This window comes from Dunckerocampus dactyliophorus, chromosome 12, assembly GCF_027744805.1.
Source record: "Dunckerocampus dactyliophorus isolate RoL2022-P2 chromosome 12, RoL_Ddac_1.1, whole genome shotgun sequence".
In the NCBI taxonomy this organism is placed as follows: domain Eukaryota; kingdom Metazoa; phylum Chordata; class Actinopteri; order Syngnathiformes; family Syngnathidae; genus Dunckerocampus; species Dunckerocampus dactyliophorus.
In genome coordinates this window covers 30,281,619-30,294,166 of record NC_072830.1, presented here as the reverse complement: position 1 = coordinate 30,294,166, position 12,548 = coordinate 30,281,619, and the positions used below count along the sequence as shown (strand labels likewise).

At 40.7% G+C, this 12,548-nt stretch overlaps 1 protein-coding gene across 1 annotated transcript; it reads right to left on the bottom strand.

Moving 5' to 3' along the window:
* Window positions 1-89: 89 nt before the first annotated feature.
* Window positions 90-12,521, bottom strand: LOC129191508 (uncharacterized protein SYNPCC7002_A1628-like). Its single transcript, XM_054794935.1, is given in 11 exon segments — window positions 90-113; window positions 183-213; window positions 215-323; window positions 393-407; window positions 410-496; window positions 569-719; window positions 870-1,075; window positions 2,183-2,342; window positions 3,438-3,462; window positions 3,464-3,561; window positions 12,420-12,521. Coding segments are annotated over 11 exon segments (1,008 nt in total).
* Between the last annotated feature and the right edge of the window lie 27 nt (window positions 12,522-12,548).

The window sequence follows — 12,548 nt, the reverse complement described above, 5'->3', positions numbered from 1 at the left end:
ATGAAACAAATAAAGTCCCTTTAACTCACAATTTGGCAAGGGTATAAATAATATAGGAGCGCTGATGATCTATTTGTAGTGCCGAAGATTTACATCCCGCGCTTCCTCCAAATCTGAAACATGAAGATCGCTGATGTAAGACGTATAAGACAGTTGTGTGTCTATGCAAACGTCTGGTTTACCTGAGTTGCTGCTCGGTGGACGATGGAATGTCAGAGCCAGCTTGTCAATGTCTCGTGAGTACCCTCCTCCGATGACCGCTGCCACGGGGGTGCCTCTGCTCAGCGCTGTCTTCATCACATACAGATATCGCTCATATAGCCCTGGGGAGACCACTGGGTTCACTAAAAGAGCTTCTACAGGGGTTTGTAAGTAATGTGTGTCAGTGTAACCTTGGTCAGTCAGGGGGAGTCTTCACAGTGAGGGTCCACCCCAGCGTCATACAGGATCAGATCTGGACGGAAAGACTCCAGCAACCAGGGAAGGTGAGCCTCCACTGTGTAGCAAAAGGTATCACTTGAACATTGAATATTGTTATTATTGTCCTTTTAAGAATGTCTTGTGTTACCTGTGGCGAGATACTCCTTGTCCTCCAGGCCATCCTCAACACTGACATCGAGGTCACTGTGTTGTTTACAGAGGGGGAGGTTTTTCCCGCAATGCACAAAGAAAGAACAGACACATGGCTCGTCTCGGAAGATGGAAGCAGTGCAGTCACCCTGCCAGGGACAAGAATAGATGGAAGAAAGTGTTGCGACACAGCTCTTAATCAGGGCTAGGACTATAACGTCCTGTATGTGAAACAGCCATGTGTCCCAATACTTTTATTCGAGTAACATATGTTTTAAGTGCTTGGGCATTTCCTCCACCTGATGCACGTCCAGATCCACAATCAGAACTTTCCTCTTGCACAATGGGTCGCTCATTTGTTGAGCAACCACCGCCAGGTCGTTGAGGAGGCAGAAGCCAGAGCCATAGCTGGGAAAGGCGTGATGGGTCCCACCAGCTGTGCTGCAGGTCAGACCTCGCTGCAGAGCCAGCTGCGCCGCCAGCTGCGCCGCCAGCACGGTGCCACCTGTACGAAAAGCAAAGTACCATAAATTCTGGTGATTATGCCGCACCCACTAAATTTAGAGGAAAAAACAGATTTGTACATATAAAAGCCACACCGGTAGGTATATAAGTCGCACGTGTCCATGTCATAAAATGGCATATTGTGGCGCGTACAAGTCCGTGAGGACCAGGCAGCGCTTTGTTTGACAAGAGCCAATCATGAGCAATCATCACCAGATGGAGCCAGAGGACCCGCAGCTCAGACGCAATGCCTTATGGAAAAACTTTAAAATGCTGTTTTTTTTCATTTTAAAGTCGTATTGGTACATGTTTTCATATTTCTGAGGTATACCTTTGGGGTGTTAGGTTGCTGTGTGATGAATTTAGTGTTAGTAACATGTTCTTAGTAAAATGACACCGTGAGTCAGACTGTTGTGTTGTTATACTGTTACATATGATGACCTAAGTAGTAAGTAGCGGCTTACACGCCGGAATTTCCGGTAAATATCTTATATTTGTGATTGTTCAAATGCACTTATTAATGTGCTAACTACTGCTGAGACATTAAATCTGTTTCATTATTCATTCGTTTTCTATGCTGCTTGTCCTCACTAGGGTCGCGGGGGCATGCTGGAGCCTATCCCTGCTGACTTTGGGGCGAGAGCAAGGGTACACCCTGGACTGGTCGCCAGCCAATCGCAGGTCTGTTTCACCACTTTAGTATATATTTCAGGCACGGCTAGTTTGCCGCTTAGTAAATTAAATTGCTGAGTAAATTAAAACAGGAGATTGTTTGAGAGCACTAAAAATGTAATAAAATAAGGATGTTTGTTGTTAACCGCTTCAACAAAGACTGGTAGAAAGTAAATGGAGTGCGGTTACCCAAGCTTAGATAGTTAGCATATAAAAATAATATACTGTATGTGCATCCTGGAGGCTTGGCTTCACTATAGTGAAGCACAGCTTTGAGTGAGCCAGCTTGTGCTTTTCAATGTGAAGATGTTTAGATCGGTGCCTCAGCTTCCGCAGCCTAATGTCGACTTGGGAACATAATTTCCATTTGAAAACTAGGAAATTATACCATCAAAAGTGAATTCTCATATGTCTTGTAGATTGAGTTTACTCTCGCCTGTTTCATATCGACAGCGCTTTACGATGCCTTCGCTCCATGGCAATCCCGTCCTCCTTTGGTCTCTCTCGCTGACCTTGCCGTTGATGAACTGGTTCAGGTAGTCGTCTGTGTGGACACCACGCAGCAACTCCATGGAAGCCACTTCAGGCGTCCACACCTAATGGGGGCGAAAACATGAAACTGGAAAGTAGGAGAACAGCAGCATCCAGTTTGGCAAATGTTAATAACATATTTGATTTATAATGCATTTAACCAGAGTTTCGTTTCCTTGCTTGTTTTTTTTTTTTTTTTTAATCATTTTTCTGCACTTTGTGACAAGATTTTCAAAACAATCAGGACTGTGGTTGGAAATTAATGGAACACTGTACAGTACACTTTAGAGCAGAAAGGCTGCCATGATGGTGAGCAAAAGAGCTGGACGGGGCGATAGCGTCTAGGCGACAACAGTGTATTCATTAGCTAATTCATGTATTCATGTATTCATTAGCTCTGAGCTGAGTATAAAATAAAGTTACAGGTTGTGCATACACTTTGACGAAATGAATGAATATTATTTACTGAACAAAATGTGTAAAAACCCATTATACTGCAGAAATGTGACCTACATGTTGTTAATACATTTGATAGACTGTAGCCTAAATCATAGTCATCACTGACTCATGATTGTGAGTCTCGGCCATTGTGCTGTTTGTTTACACCGACCAGTGTTATAAATCTACACGGCTTTAAATCTGGTCTTTTGGACCCTCTATTGGTGCAATTAATGGCTACACATTGTTCCGAGCACATGTTTACGATGCAATGTTTCCGGATTCTGCTCACCATCATGGCGGCCAAACCTGCGCAGGGCACACTACGGAAGTGAAAACGGATTTATCATGTCTGCTTTTCAATTTAGAGTCCTTGATATTGACAACGTTATTTTAGTTTTGACACTACATGGATGAGTTTAAGAAAAACGCAGCTTGCGAATGCGTCACAAGTTAGCGTTAATTTTGTGTTTATCTGAGCAGTTTTTTAAATGAATTATTTGGCATAACATAACCAGTTTCCAGTATTGCAAATGAATACTTTTTGGAATTACAAAAACACAATTACTATAACGACATAACATATTTACTATAAGCTGCATTTACACTTTAGCTGCTATTTTGAATTGAAATCATGAGTTGGCTTGATTTAAACATTGTTGCTATTAAATAGTCATGTCACCATGCACTTATTAGTAATAATAATGTTAATTGCGGCTCACCTGTTTATCGCTAATGATTTGATCCTCGTGGAAACTTGGCCATGATGAACCTGTGGTTAGCCGGCAGGTTGCACACATACTCGTCGTGATGAACAATCGGCACCGCGTAACACTTTTGTCTGACCTAAAAGGTTAAAAGAACACCAAATAAGCAACTGATTTGTCATCTTTTATTGTAGCGTGTTCGCTGCTGGTTCTTCGATGGTTAAAATATACTAATCGCAGTTACTTGTATTGTGAACAAACATCTTTGGGAGAAGATAGTCGCCGCAGAGAGCACAAACAGGTTTCTTTTGGAGATTGCTTGATTAATGCAGGTCATTTTTGTCTATCTGGGTGACTTTACTCCATGCGCTTGAGAGCAGCGCGAACTCTAATATTGTGCAACCACAGTTAATGAGGGTTTGTTGATGGCGGCTGTTGTGTAAGCATGAACTCTGCGTCTCTGCTGCCACCTACTGGCGCGGAGGAGAAATGCACTACATTATTCAATGAACTATAGTTGAATGATGCGTATGATGAGATTTGAGAAATGATTATAAATGTATGCCCATCTTAAATTGGATACTTCATATCAAATTGAAATTGCATCCAATATACAATTGTGCAAACCTAAATTGTAAATATGGATTACTTAATACTATTGCTATGGGTAGAAGTATACTATAATTATTTGTAATCAGATCAGAATGAGAGATGGTATTAATTAATTGTGGGGTTACAATTGCTCCATGCCATTAAAAAGATAAAAGACCAAGTCAGAACAGTAATTTAAATGTGACAAAGAAAATTACAAAAACAGAAACAGTCATTTAATAATAATCTTTTTCATCCTCGGTAAACCAGCAAGTCGCACTGTGTGATACAGTGCAAACTACCGGTACAACCAAATGAAAAACATATTGTTCAATCAATACACGTTTGACCGTGTCAATCAAAACTGAATATTATCACCTTTTAAAAAGGCAGAATTTTGTGGATCACCTTGTGGTCATTTGCTTTTTATATCACTTTAAAAGAATGCCGCAGTGTTGGAATACAAAATACAACTGTTCTGTCTCTCCATCTGTCTTGCATTGCTGTCAGGCGTGCTGGCAGCTGTGGGCGTCTCCCCGCCAGGAGCATGACAAGAATTTGCTGGGTGGAGAATCACAAGGGACCCACTGGGAGGTACCACTCTTCTGATAAAGTGTATAACGTGTGTGTATGTATGTACAGTGTACAGTGGTGTGTGTTTGTCCCCTTCCTGTTTGTCACAAATGTTTCAGATCAACAAACAAATTTAAATATTAATCAGTGACAACCCAACTGAACACAAAATGCAGTTTATAAATGAAAACTTTTTATTATTAAGGGACAAAGAAATCCAAGGCTACATGGCCCTGTGTGAAAAAGTGATTACCCCCCGTCAAAACATAATTTAACTGAGATTAGTTGAGATCTATCAGTCTGGAAAAGTTATAAAGCCATTTGTAAAGCTTTGGGGCTCCAGCGAACCACAGTGAGAGCCATTATCCACAAATGACGAAAACATGGACCAGTGGTGAACCTTCCCAGGGGTGGCCGACCGACCAAGATGACCCCAAGTCACAAAAGACCCCCCAACAACATCCAAAGAAGTGCAGACCTCACTTGCCTCAGTTAAGGTCAGTGTTCATGACTCCACCAGAAGAAAGACGCTGGGCAAAAACAGCCTGCATGGCAGAGTTCCAAGACCAAAACCACTGCTGAACAAAAACAACATTAAGGCTCGTCTCAATTTTGCCAGAAAACATCTTGATGATCCCCAAGACCTTTGGGAAAATACTCTGTGGTCTGACGAGACAAAAGTTGAACTTTTTGGAAGGTGTGTGTCCCATTACATCTGGCGTAAAAGTAACGCCGCATTTCAGAAAAAGAACATCATAGTAATAGTAAACTATGGGTGGTAGTGTGATGGTCTGGGGCTGTTTTGCTGCTTCAGGACCTGGAAGACTTGCTGTGATAAATGGAAGCATGAATTTTGCTGAAGGAGAATGTCCGGCCATCTTTTGGTGACCTCAAGCTGGAAGCAAGTTGGGTTCTGCAACAGGACAATGATCCCAAACACACCAGCAAGTCCACCAAGCCGTTACGCGTAACTTGTGTTGATAGACCACAATTTTTTAAAGTGTTGAATTTATTTGAGTGAGCATGTTTTTAAACACGGGACATCTTAAAGCGAGGGCCGCTTGTATTTCTATGATACTTTGTAAAACTGCAAAGGAGGAACCAAGAAAGAATTCAGTGGATTCAAAAATGATGTGAATCTGAATGAAACATGCATGAGTTTGCTGTCTCTAATGGTTGATCTCTTCTTTTCTAGAATAAAAATGTGTCATCTTCAGGTGTCTTCTTGTTATTATTACATCGACGTGTGTTCATCGCCCTTGGCAAACGTGCAATGAATGGAATTGTGCAATCTGTCAAATATTCGTCAGTCACTGCAAAGCTCCACACCGCTGAAGCGCTTAAATATGTGACGATTATAAACGCTTTTGATGTTTTTGTAGCTCCCACGTGTCACAAAGTAGCCAGCTGAAGATACAGTATCTATAAGGACTCATCAATTGGATTAAAAACCGTTTTAGAATTGGCTTCCATTGTGACTCAGACATGAAAAACCTCCCTGGTTCATGAAGCGTGACATGAGTCATGGGGAATGGACACGTGGGACTATTTACATTCACATGTCTGCATTGTTATCCTGCTCACAAACAAAGCAACAGAAATCCAAACAATACCTAACATGTTCCCACTTCTCCGATATACGGATGACAGCAGTGAGAAATTAGAGCACAGACCCCTGAAGGCCCTCCATTCGCAGGTTCCTGGCGGGATATTGCTGCATTTGGTCATTAAGAGGTATTTATTCATGAATAAAAACTTAAATAACAGAAGAAAATGATCTCCCTCTCAATTCTGCTGCCAATTTAACAAATAACAAGGAACACCCAACCCCCACAACAGATCCAAGATATCATATGGAATTATGAGTATTTTACCGTAAAGCTTTCACCTTGTCATCACCCGATGTAGTGCCGCATGCCACCTTGGGATGTTTTTTTCCCCATCACATTCCAAGAAGCATGTTTCATTGGGTTGAGCGGAGAGTTGTGTGTGTGGGAGGGGGGTATTCATCAGACATACCTGTCAATTACGTACGACCACAATGAAAACACGGCCCCTGCTGGAGTGCTCAATGCGTCGGAGCGGAAGGAATTTGCAGGTTGATTGTGAGAGCGTGTTGCAGCAGGCGAGGTTGTTGTTGGAGTGAATTAATTTGTAGCTCTCCGTGAGTGCGAGTGTTATGTACGTGATTCATGTCCCCGTAAACACCAGCACCAGTCTTTTATTTAGCTTGAAGATGACATCCTGTTTCCTTCCTAAATGTTTGGGAGCATCGTCACCGCACTCCTGGTGTGTGAGAAGGTCATAGTGTCAGACGGGACTTCATTTAGGTCCAAAAGAAAGCACTCACTGTGCAATAATCCCCCATGAACGTCCTGCATCGAAGCAGTACAGGTAAAGATGACAAAAATAAAATCAATGAATAAAGTACACTTTTCCAGTGTATTGATTAGCCAATTTGTCCAATTTCAATTTATTTCCAATGTTTATAAATTATTTTGCAAAAATTTCATGGCAAAATTCGAAATTACGAGATAGAAAGTCCTAATTCGAAGCTAAATAGTTGAAATTATGAGATAAAACGTCGAAATTATGAGATAAAAAGTAAAAAATTAGGAGACAAAAAGTCATAATTATGAGATAGGAAAGTCATGTGATTAAAAAAAGTTAAAAAATTACGAGATAAAGTCATAATTATGGGATAAAGTCATAATCACGAGATAAAAAGTCGAAAATTACGACAAAAAGTCATAATTCTAAGATACATAGTTGAAATTATGAGATAAAAAGTCAAAATTATAGGCTAAAGTCCTAATTATGAGATAAAAAGTTATTAGGAGAAGAAGTCATAATGCTAAGCTACATAGTTAAAATGATGAGATAAGAAAGTCAAAATGATGGGACAAGGCCATAATTATGAGATAAAAAGTCCGAAATGAGGAGATAAAAAGTCGTACTTATGAGATAAATAGTTGGAATTATGAGATAGGAAAGTCATAATGATGAGATACAAGCTTTATGTTATGAGTTATTAGTATGAACACTTCAGCTTTTTCGCTCTGCATTGCGCCCATTTGCGCAATGCGCAATGCAAAAAAATTCTAGCTTGGCCGGAAACCAATCACGGGTGTGCCCCGCCTCTTGCATGAAGTCAGTTGGGATAGGCTCCAGCATAAGCCCACGACCCTTATGAGGACAAGCAGTACAAAAAAGAAAGAATGAATGAATGAATTTATTTCTTCACTGTGCCACACTTTGGACACCCCCGCTTTACAGAGTTGTTAGATTTGAGTACAGCTGCAACAATTAATCGATGATTAATCGATTATCCAATTAATCGACATAAATTGTAGTATTCGATGAATCATTTTTAAAATGTAAAATATCCTCTGATTTCAGCCAATCAAAAGTGATTTTTAAACGATTATCTTTGTGTTTTAGTCTTTGACTTTGGAAAACAGCGGTGGACATTTTTATTTCTTTTCTGACATGTCGCGGACCAAACCGCTAACTGTTTGTGTTTGCTTCATACTGATTTCGTCCGTCTGGGGCGTAAACGATCGCTCCCTTCAGACGAATCAACCAAGAAAATAAGTGTTGGTTGCAGCCGTAGATGTGAGATGGTTATGTCTGAGGTACATATTCATGCTTCATGCCGACAGATGGCGTTGTTGCCTCCGCCAAGCGCAGCGCAGACGTTACATCATGTTTTTATCTGCTTGTTTGTGTTCAAAATAACTTAAAAGTTTGGAATGGATTGGGATGAAATTTTCAGGACGTGTCGGAAACGGGATATGAAAGAAGTGATTACATTTCGGGGATGATCCGGATCACCGTTTGATTTTTTTCAAGGATTCCTTGACATTGCGAGACGGGACCACTTTCGCCAGTTGTGCATGTAACGCCATCAAAATGGTCAGAGCACTTGGGGGAAAAAACTACAGGACAATTTTGCAACAGGTTCTACAAAATATCCAAAAAATGTAGGATTATTGTTTTGGTGTGAATCACAGTATGGGGGGAGCTACTGTATGTCGCTTGACGGCGATCTGCGCTCTCTGAGCGCTTTTCTAGCTTCAATTTGGTCCACGTTGAATACAGGAAGTGCACAAAGAAATGGGGGATAGGATTAAATAAGATCTGCTTCTTCCTGCTCCTTTTTGGACATGCGGGATGGTGAATTGTAACATGTGATGCAGTCCAATGTAGCCTGCATGCATGTTCAAAATAAAAGGAAACCATTACCATGACTGCCGGTCGATACCTCGCCAAGGAATCCACCAACAGCGCACACAAAACAAGCCAGCAGGGATATTGAGTCAGACTCTGGTATTGTCGGAATGTCTTCTGGCGATGTTGACAGTTGGTCTGTGTCGCGTTACGTAATTTATCTGCGTGCTAGAAAAGAAAAACAAAGAATGCTGAGCTTTTCATCACATGACTGCCAGGCCGGATGAGACTTTGCATCGCCACGTTAGCCGCCTCGGAAAACCGTCCAGATAAATGACAAGGCCCAGCAACTTTTTCCAGATCTGCACCAAAATCAAGTTTTGTGGAAATGAATGATGTCGTGCAATCAAAACGTAATCGCTAATAACAGCAGTAATAAAAACGAGCAAACAAATGGAGATTGTGACAATAGCAAACTTCCATGTGCCACACAACACTTTCCATCTCGAAATGTAGGCTTCTTTTCTCGATATTTCAAGTTCAAGAATGCTGTAGCAAAGGTTAAGCGCAGGACAAATGTTAGCCTGTCTTGGCCGAGCTCGTGCGTCTGGACCTTTTCTTCACTGTTTGCTTCTTTCTTTCTTTCTTTCTTTCTTTTATCAGAACCAGCATTACATTCCACCCCCTCAGGTTAGCTTATTTATGAGAACATCCAGCTGTGTTTGAGCCCAATGCTCCCCCCACCTCTTCTAACCTCGGCCCCAATTGAAACAAATCTGTTATTATTTGTGCAGTGTCTTTCATTCATGCTGGTATTATTCTCTTACATTGTCTGAAGGCGCTATGCAGGTGTAATATGTGTCGCTAGCATTTTTATCAGCACTAAACATGTTTTTGAAGCTTTTGGGGTTCCAGTTTTTGTTCCAGTTGGGCTTTGCTACACATCTTAAAATAAATTCCATCAGTAAGACGTGCGTGCTATAATCATTTGATCATTTTGTTTTTCTTCAGCGAACAGGCTAAGCTAGCATGATGTTAAAGTACGAGCTGTTAAAATGTTAGCATTGTAGCTCACATAGCTATGCTGGTGTTGCAAAACGCTTGTGTCCTCCTGTCCTGCTCCTTAATGCAAGGATGGCCATTTTATTGGCCTGTGGCACATTCTAATACTATAGTTTCACGAGAAAAACAGCAAAAATGGAAAACTCGGCAGTAATTTTACAAGAATAAAGTCAAAATATTAGGAGAAAAAAATTTAATGAAAAAGTTGTAATATTACCAGAATAACGTCATAATATGAGGACAAATAATGCCATTTTAGTAGCATAACGTTGAAATGTTGAAGAGCAAACATTATGAGGAACAAAACAAAACAACTTATAAAGTTGTAATTTTTCAGAAATTGTATATATAGTAAAAAGTAAATAGCAAAAAGTTCTAATGTTAGGAGAATGCAGTCCAAATATTACGAGAATGACGTCATAATTATGAGAAGAAAATTCACAAGAAGAAAGTTAAAATATTTGAGAAATTTAAAGAAAAAACAGCAAAAATGTAAAAACACAGTTGTCATTTTATGAGAATAAAGTCAAAATATTACGAGAAAAAAGTTGTTTTCTAATGAGAAAAAAAGTCGCAATTTTATGAGAATAAACTTGTAATATTATGAGAAAAAACTAATGCTATTTTAGTAGCATGGAGGTGAAATATTAAAGATAATATATATATATTTTTAAAGTCATTATGAGGAAAAAAACAACAACAAAAATGTCATTTTTGGAAAAATAGGTTGAGGAAAAAAATGATTCAAGTCAAAATATTATGTGAATAAAGTCATGACATTATGAGAAGAATATTTACAAAGATTATTTCAGAAGAAAGTTGAAATATTTGGGGGACAAAACACCCAGCAAAAATGAGAAAAAAGAACAAAGAGCGAAGTCCACACTAATCATCCGTTTTTTCACTTACTGTACCTCACAAAGCTGAGATGCAGTTTATTCTTGAAATATGCATTGCAAATATCAAAGGTGTCTCAGTATGTGGCCCTCGGAGGGAAAGCTTTGGACTTCCCTGCCTTAATGTGACCAAAGTACACTTGCGCAGCCACACACACACACACACACACACACACACACACACAAACCCAGCTCATTAGCATTAACGCTACAAACGCCTTCCCAGTAAGACAGGCGCACTAAAAGCATTTTTCCAGTGTCTAAATTCCGGCATCAATCTACGTTTCGGACAACACACGTCCAATACACTATTTTTTAAACTGTTGGAAAACTGGCATATTTTGAACATTTTAAAAGTTGTTACCAGGCTGAGTCATGGAAGACCTGCTGTGTGTCAAATACAGCAAATACAGCGCTTGAGCATTCGTGTGCCTATTGTCCTCATTCCTGGGGGGCACAAGCTGAACCTGTTGTGCGTGCCTTCACTAGCATTCCCTTTCAGTCACGCGGGAGAAATGTAAACTTCTCCTCAGCAAGGACATGGCGAAAGACGCTTGCTCGCTCTTTGGGAACGAGAGGCTGAGAAACATTGAAAATTGCGCATGCAGCGTTATCTCTCCGGCCAAACTGCGCTGCTGCTGCAGCTGTGTTCGCTTGGAAGGTTTTGGGCTTTTTTGTGTTTGGCCTCCATACCATGCCATTTTTAACCACTTCCTGTTGGAACCACGCGTCATTCGTAGTTTGAGGTCGTCCTATAACGTGAGTGATGCTCAGCTCTTCTCTTGGATGTCGTACCTGATGAAGAGAATGCCTTGTGCACGTCCACGCTGTGTTTGACATATCTCCTGCAAAACGGAGGCACCTTTGCTATTTTGTGAATGAGGGAAGTTGTTTTTGTTGGCCCGCAGCAGGAGTAAGAGGGCCGATTTGTCACCACCTCGTCCGTGAACGAGCATGTGAATGAATGAACGTATGAATGAACATACGCTCGCTCCCCTCGATGTGGTGAAGTGGATGCACGGTGTGTGACGGGACGGAGAGGTTGTTGTGTGACAATGTGGAATGGTTTGGATCAGCAGTATTAACAGAACCTTATTTGTGCATTTGCAATGTTAATGTTCATGTTCATGTTCATGTTCATGTTCATGCTCATGTTCATGTTCATGCTCATGCTCATGTTCATGTTACAGACGCTCGGCAAGGAAGAAAGACAAACTACAGTAGAGTGAACTTACTACCAATACAAAGTTTTGGTACGCTTTACGTCATATGGAATTTCTTTCGTAATACGATGCAAAAACTTTACATAAATTCTTCATGTTCAGTGGAATTTACGTAAAAGGAGGTTTACGTTATGCGAGGTACTACTGTACATTCGATAAATATATCGTTTGTGTTCATATGTGTTATTTTATCGATTGTACTTTGATGCGTTGACCCTCATATTTACATGATTGATTGGTTCCTCGCTAATGCTTAAAACATGTTTTTTTAATGCAAAAACCCGCATCAGATTGTCACTGGATGATTTCATTCTCTCTGAGCAGAAAGTGTGGAAATGAGACAAAAAGTGCTAATAAGTGCAACAACATAGTAATGATACTGAAGGAAAATCACGCGCGAGATCGGCCACTATGAACGAGGGCTTTTAGCAGCGTTGCAAGTGTAGCTAGCTGTCGTGCTCTCCAGTCGAAATCACTCCAACTTTCTCCCTGGACTTGAAAGCATTCCTAAAGCGCCTGTTTGGGAGCGCCGGGTCACTGTCCATCTTGTCCCAGCGAGGCTCAGCCCGCTCGAGTGCTGTCATTCCATGACGAGGCCCCGCTAGCCCACT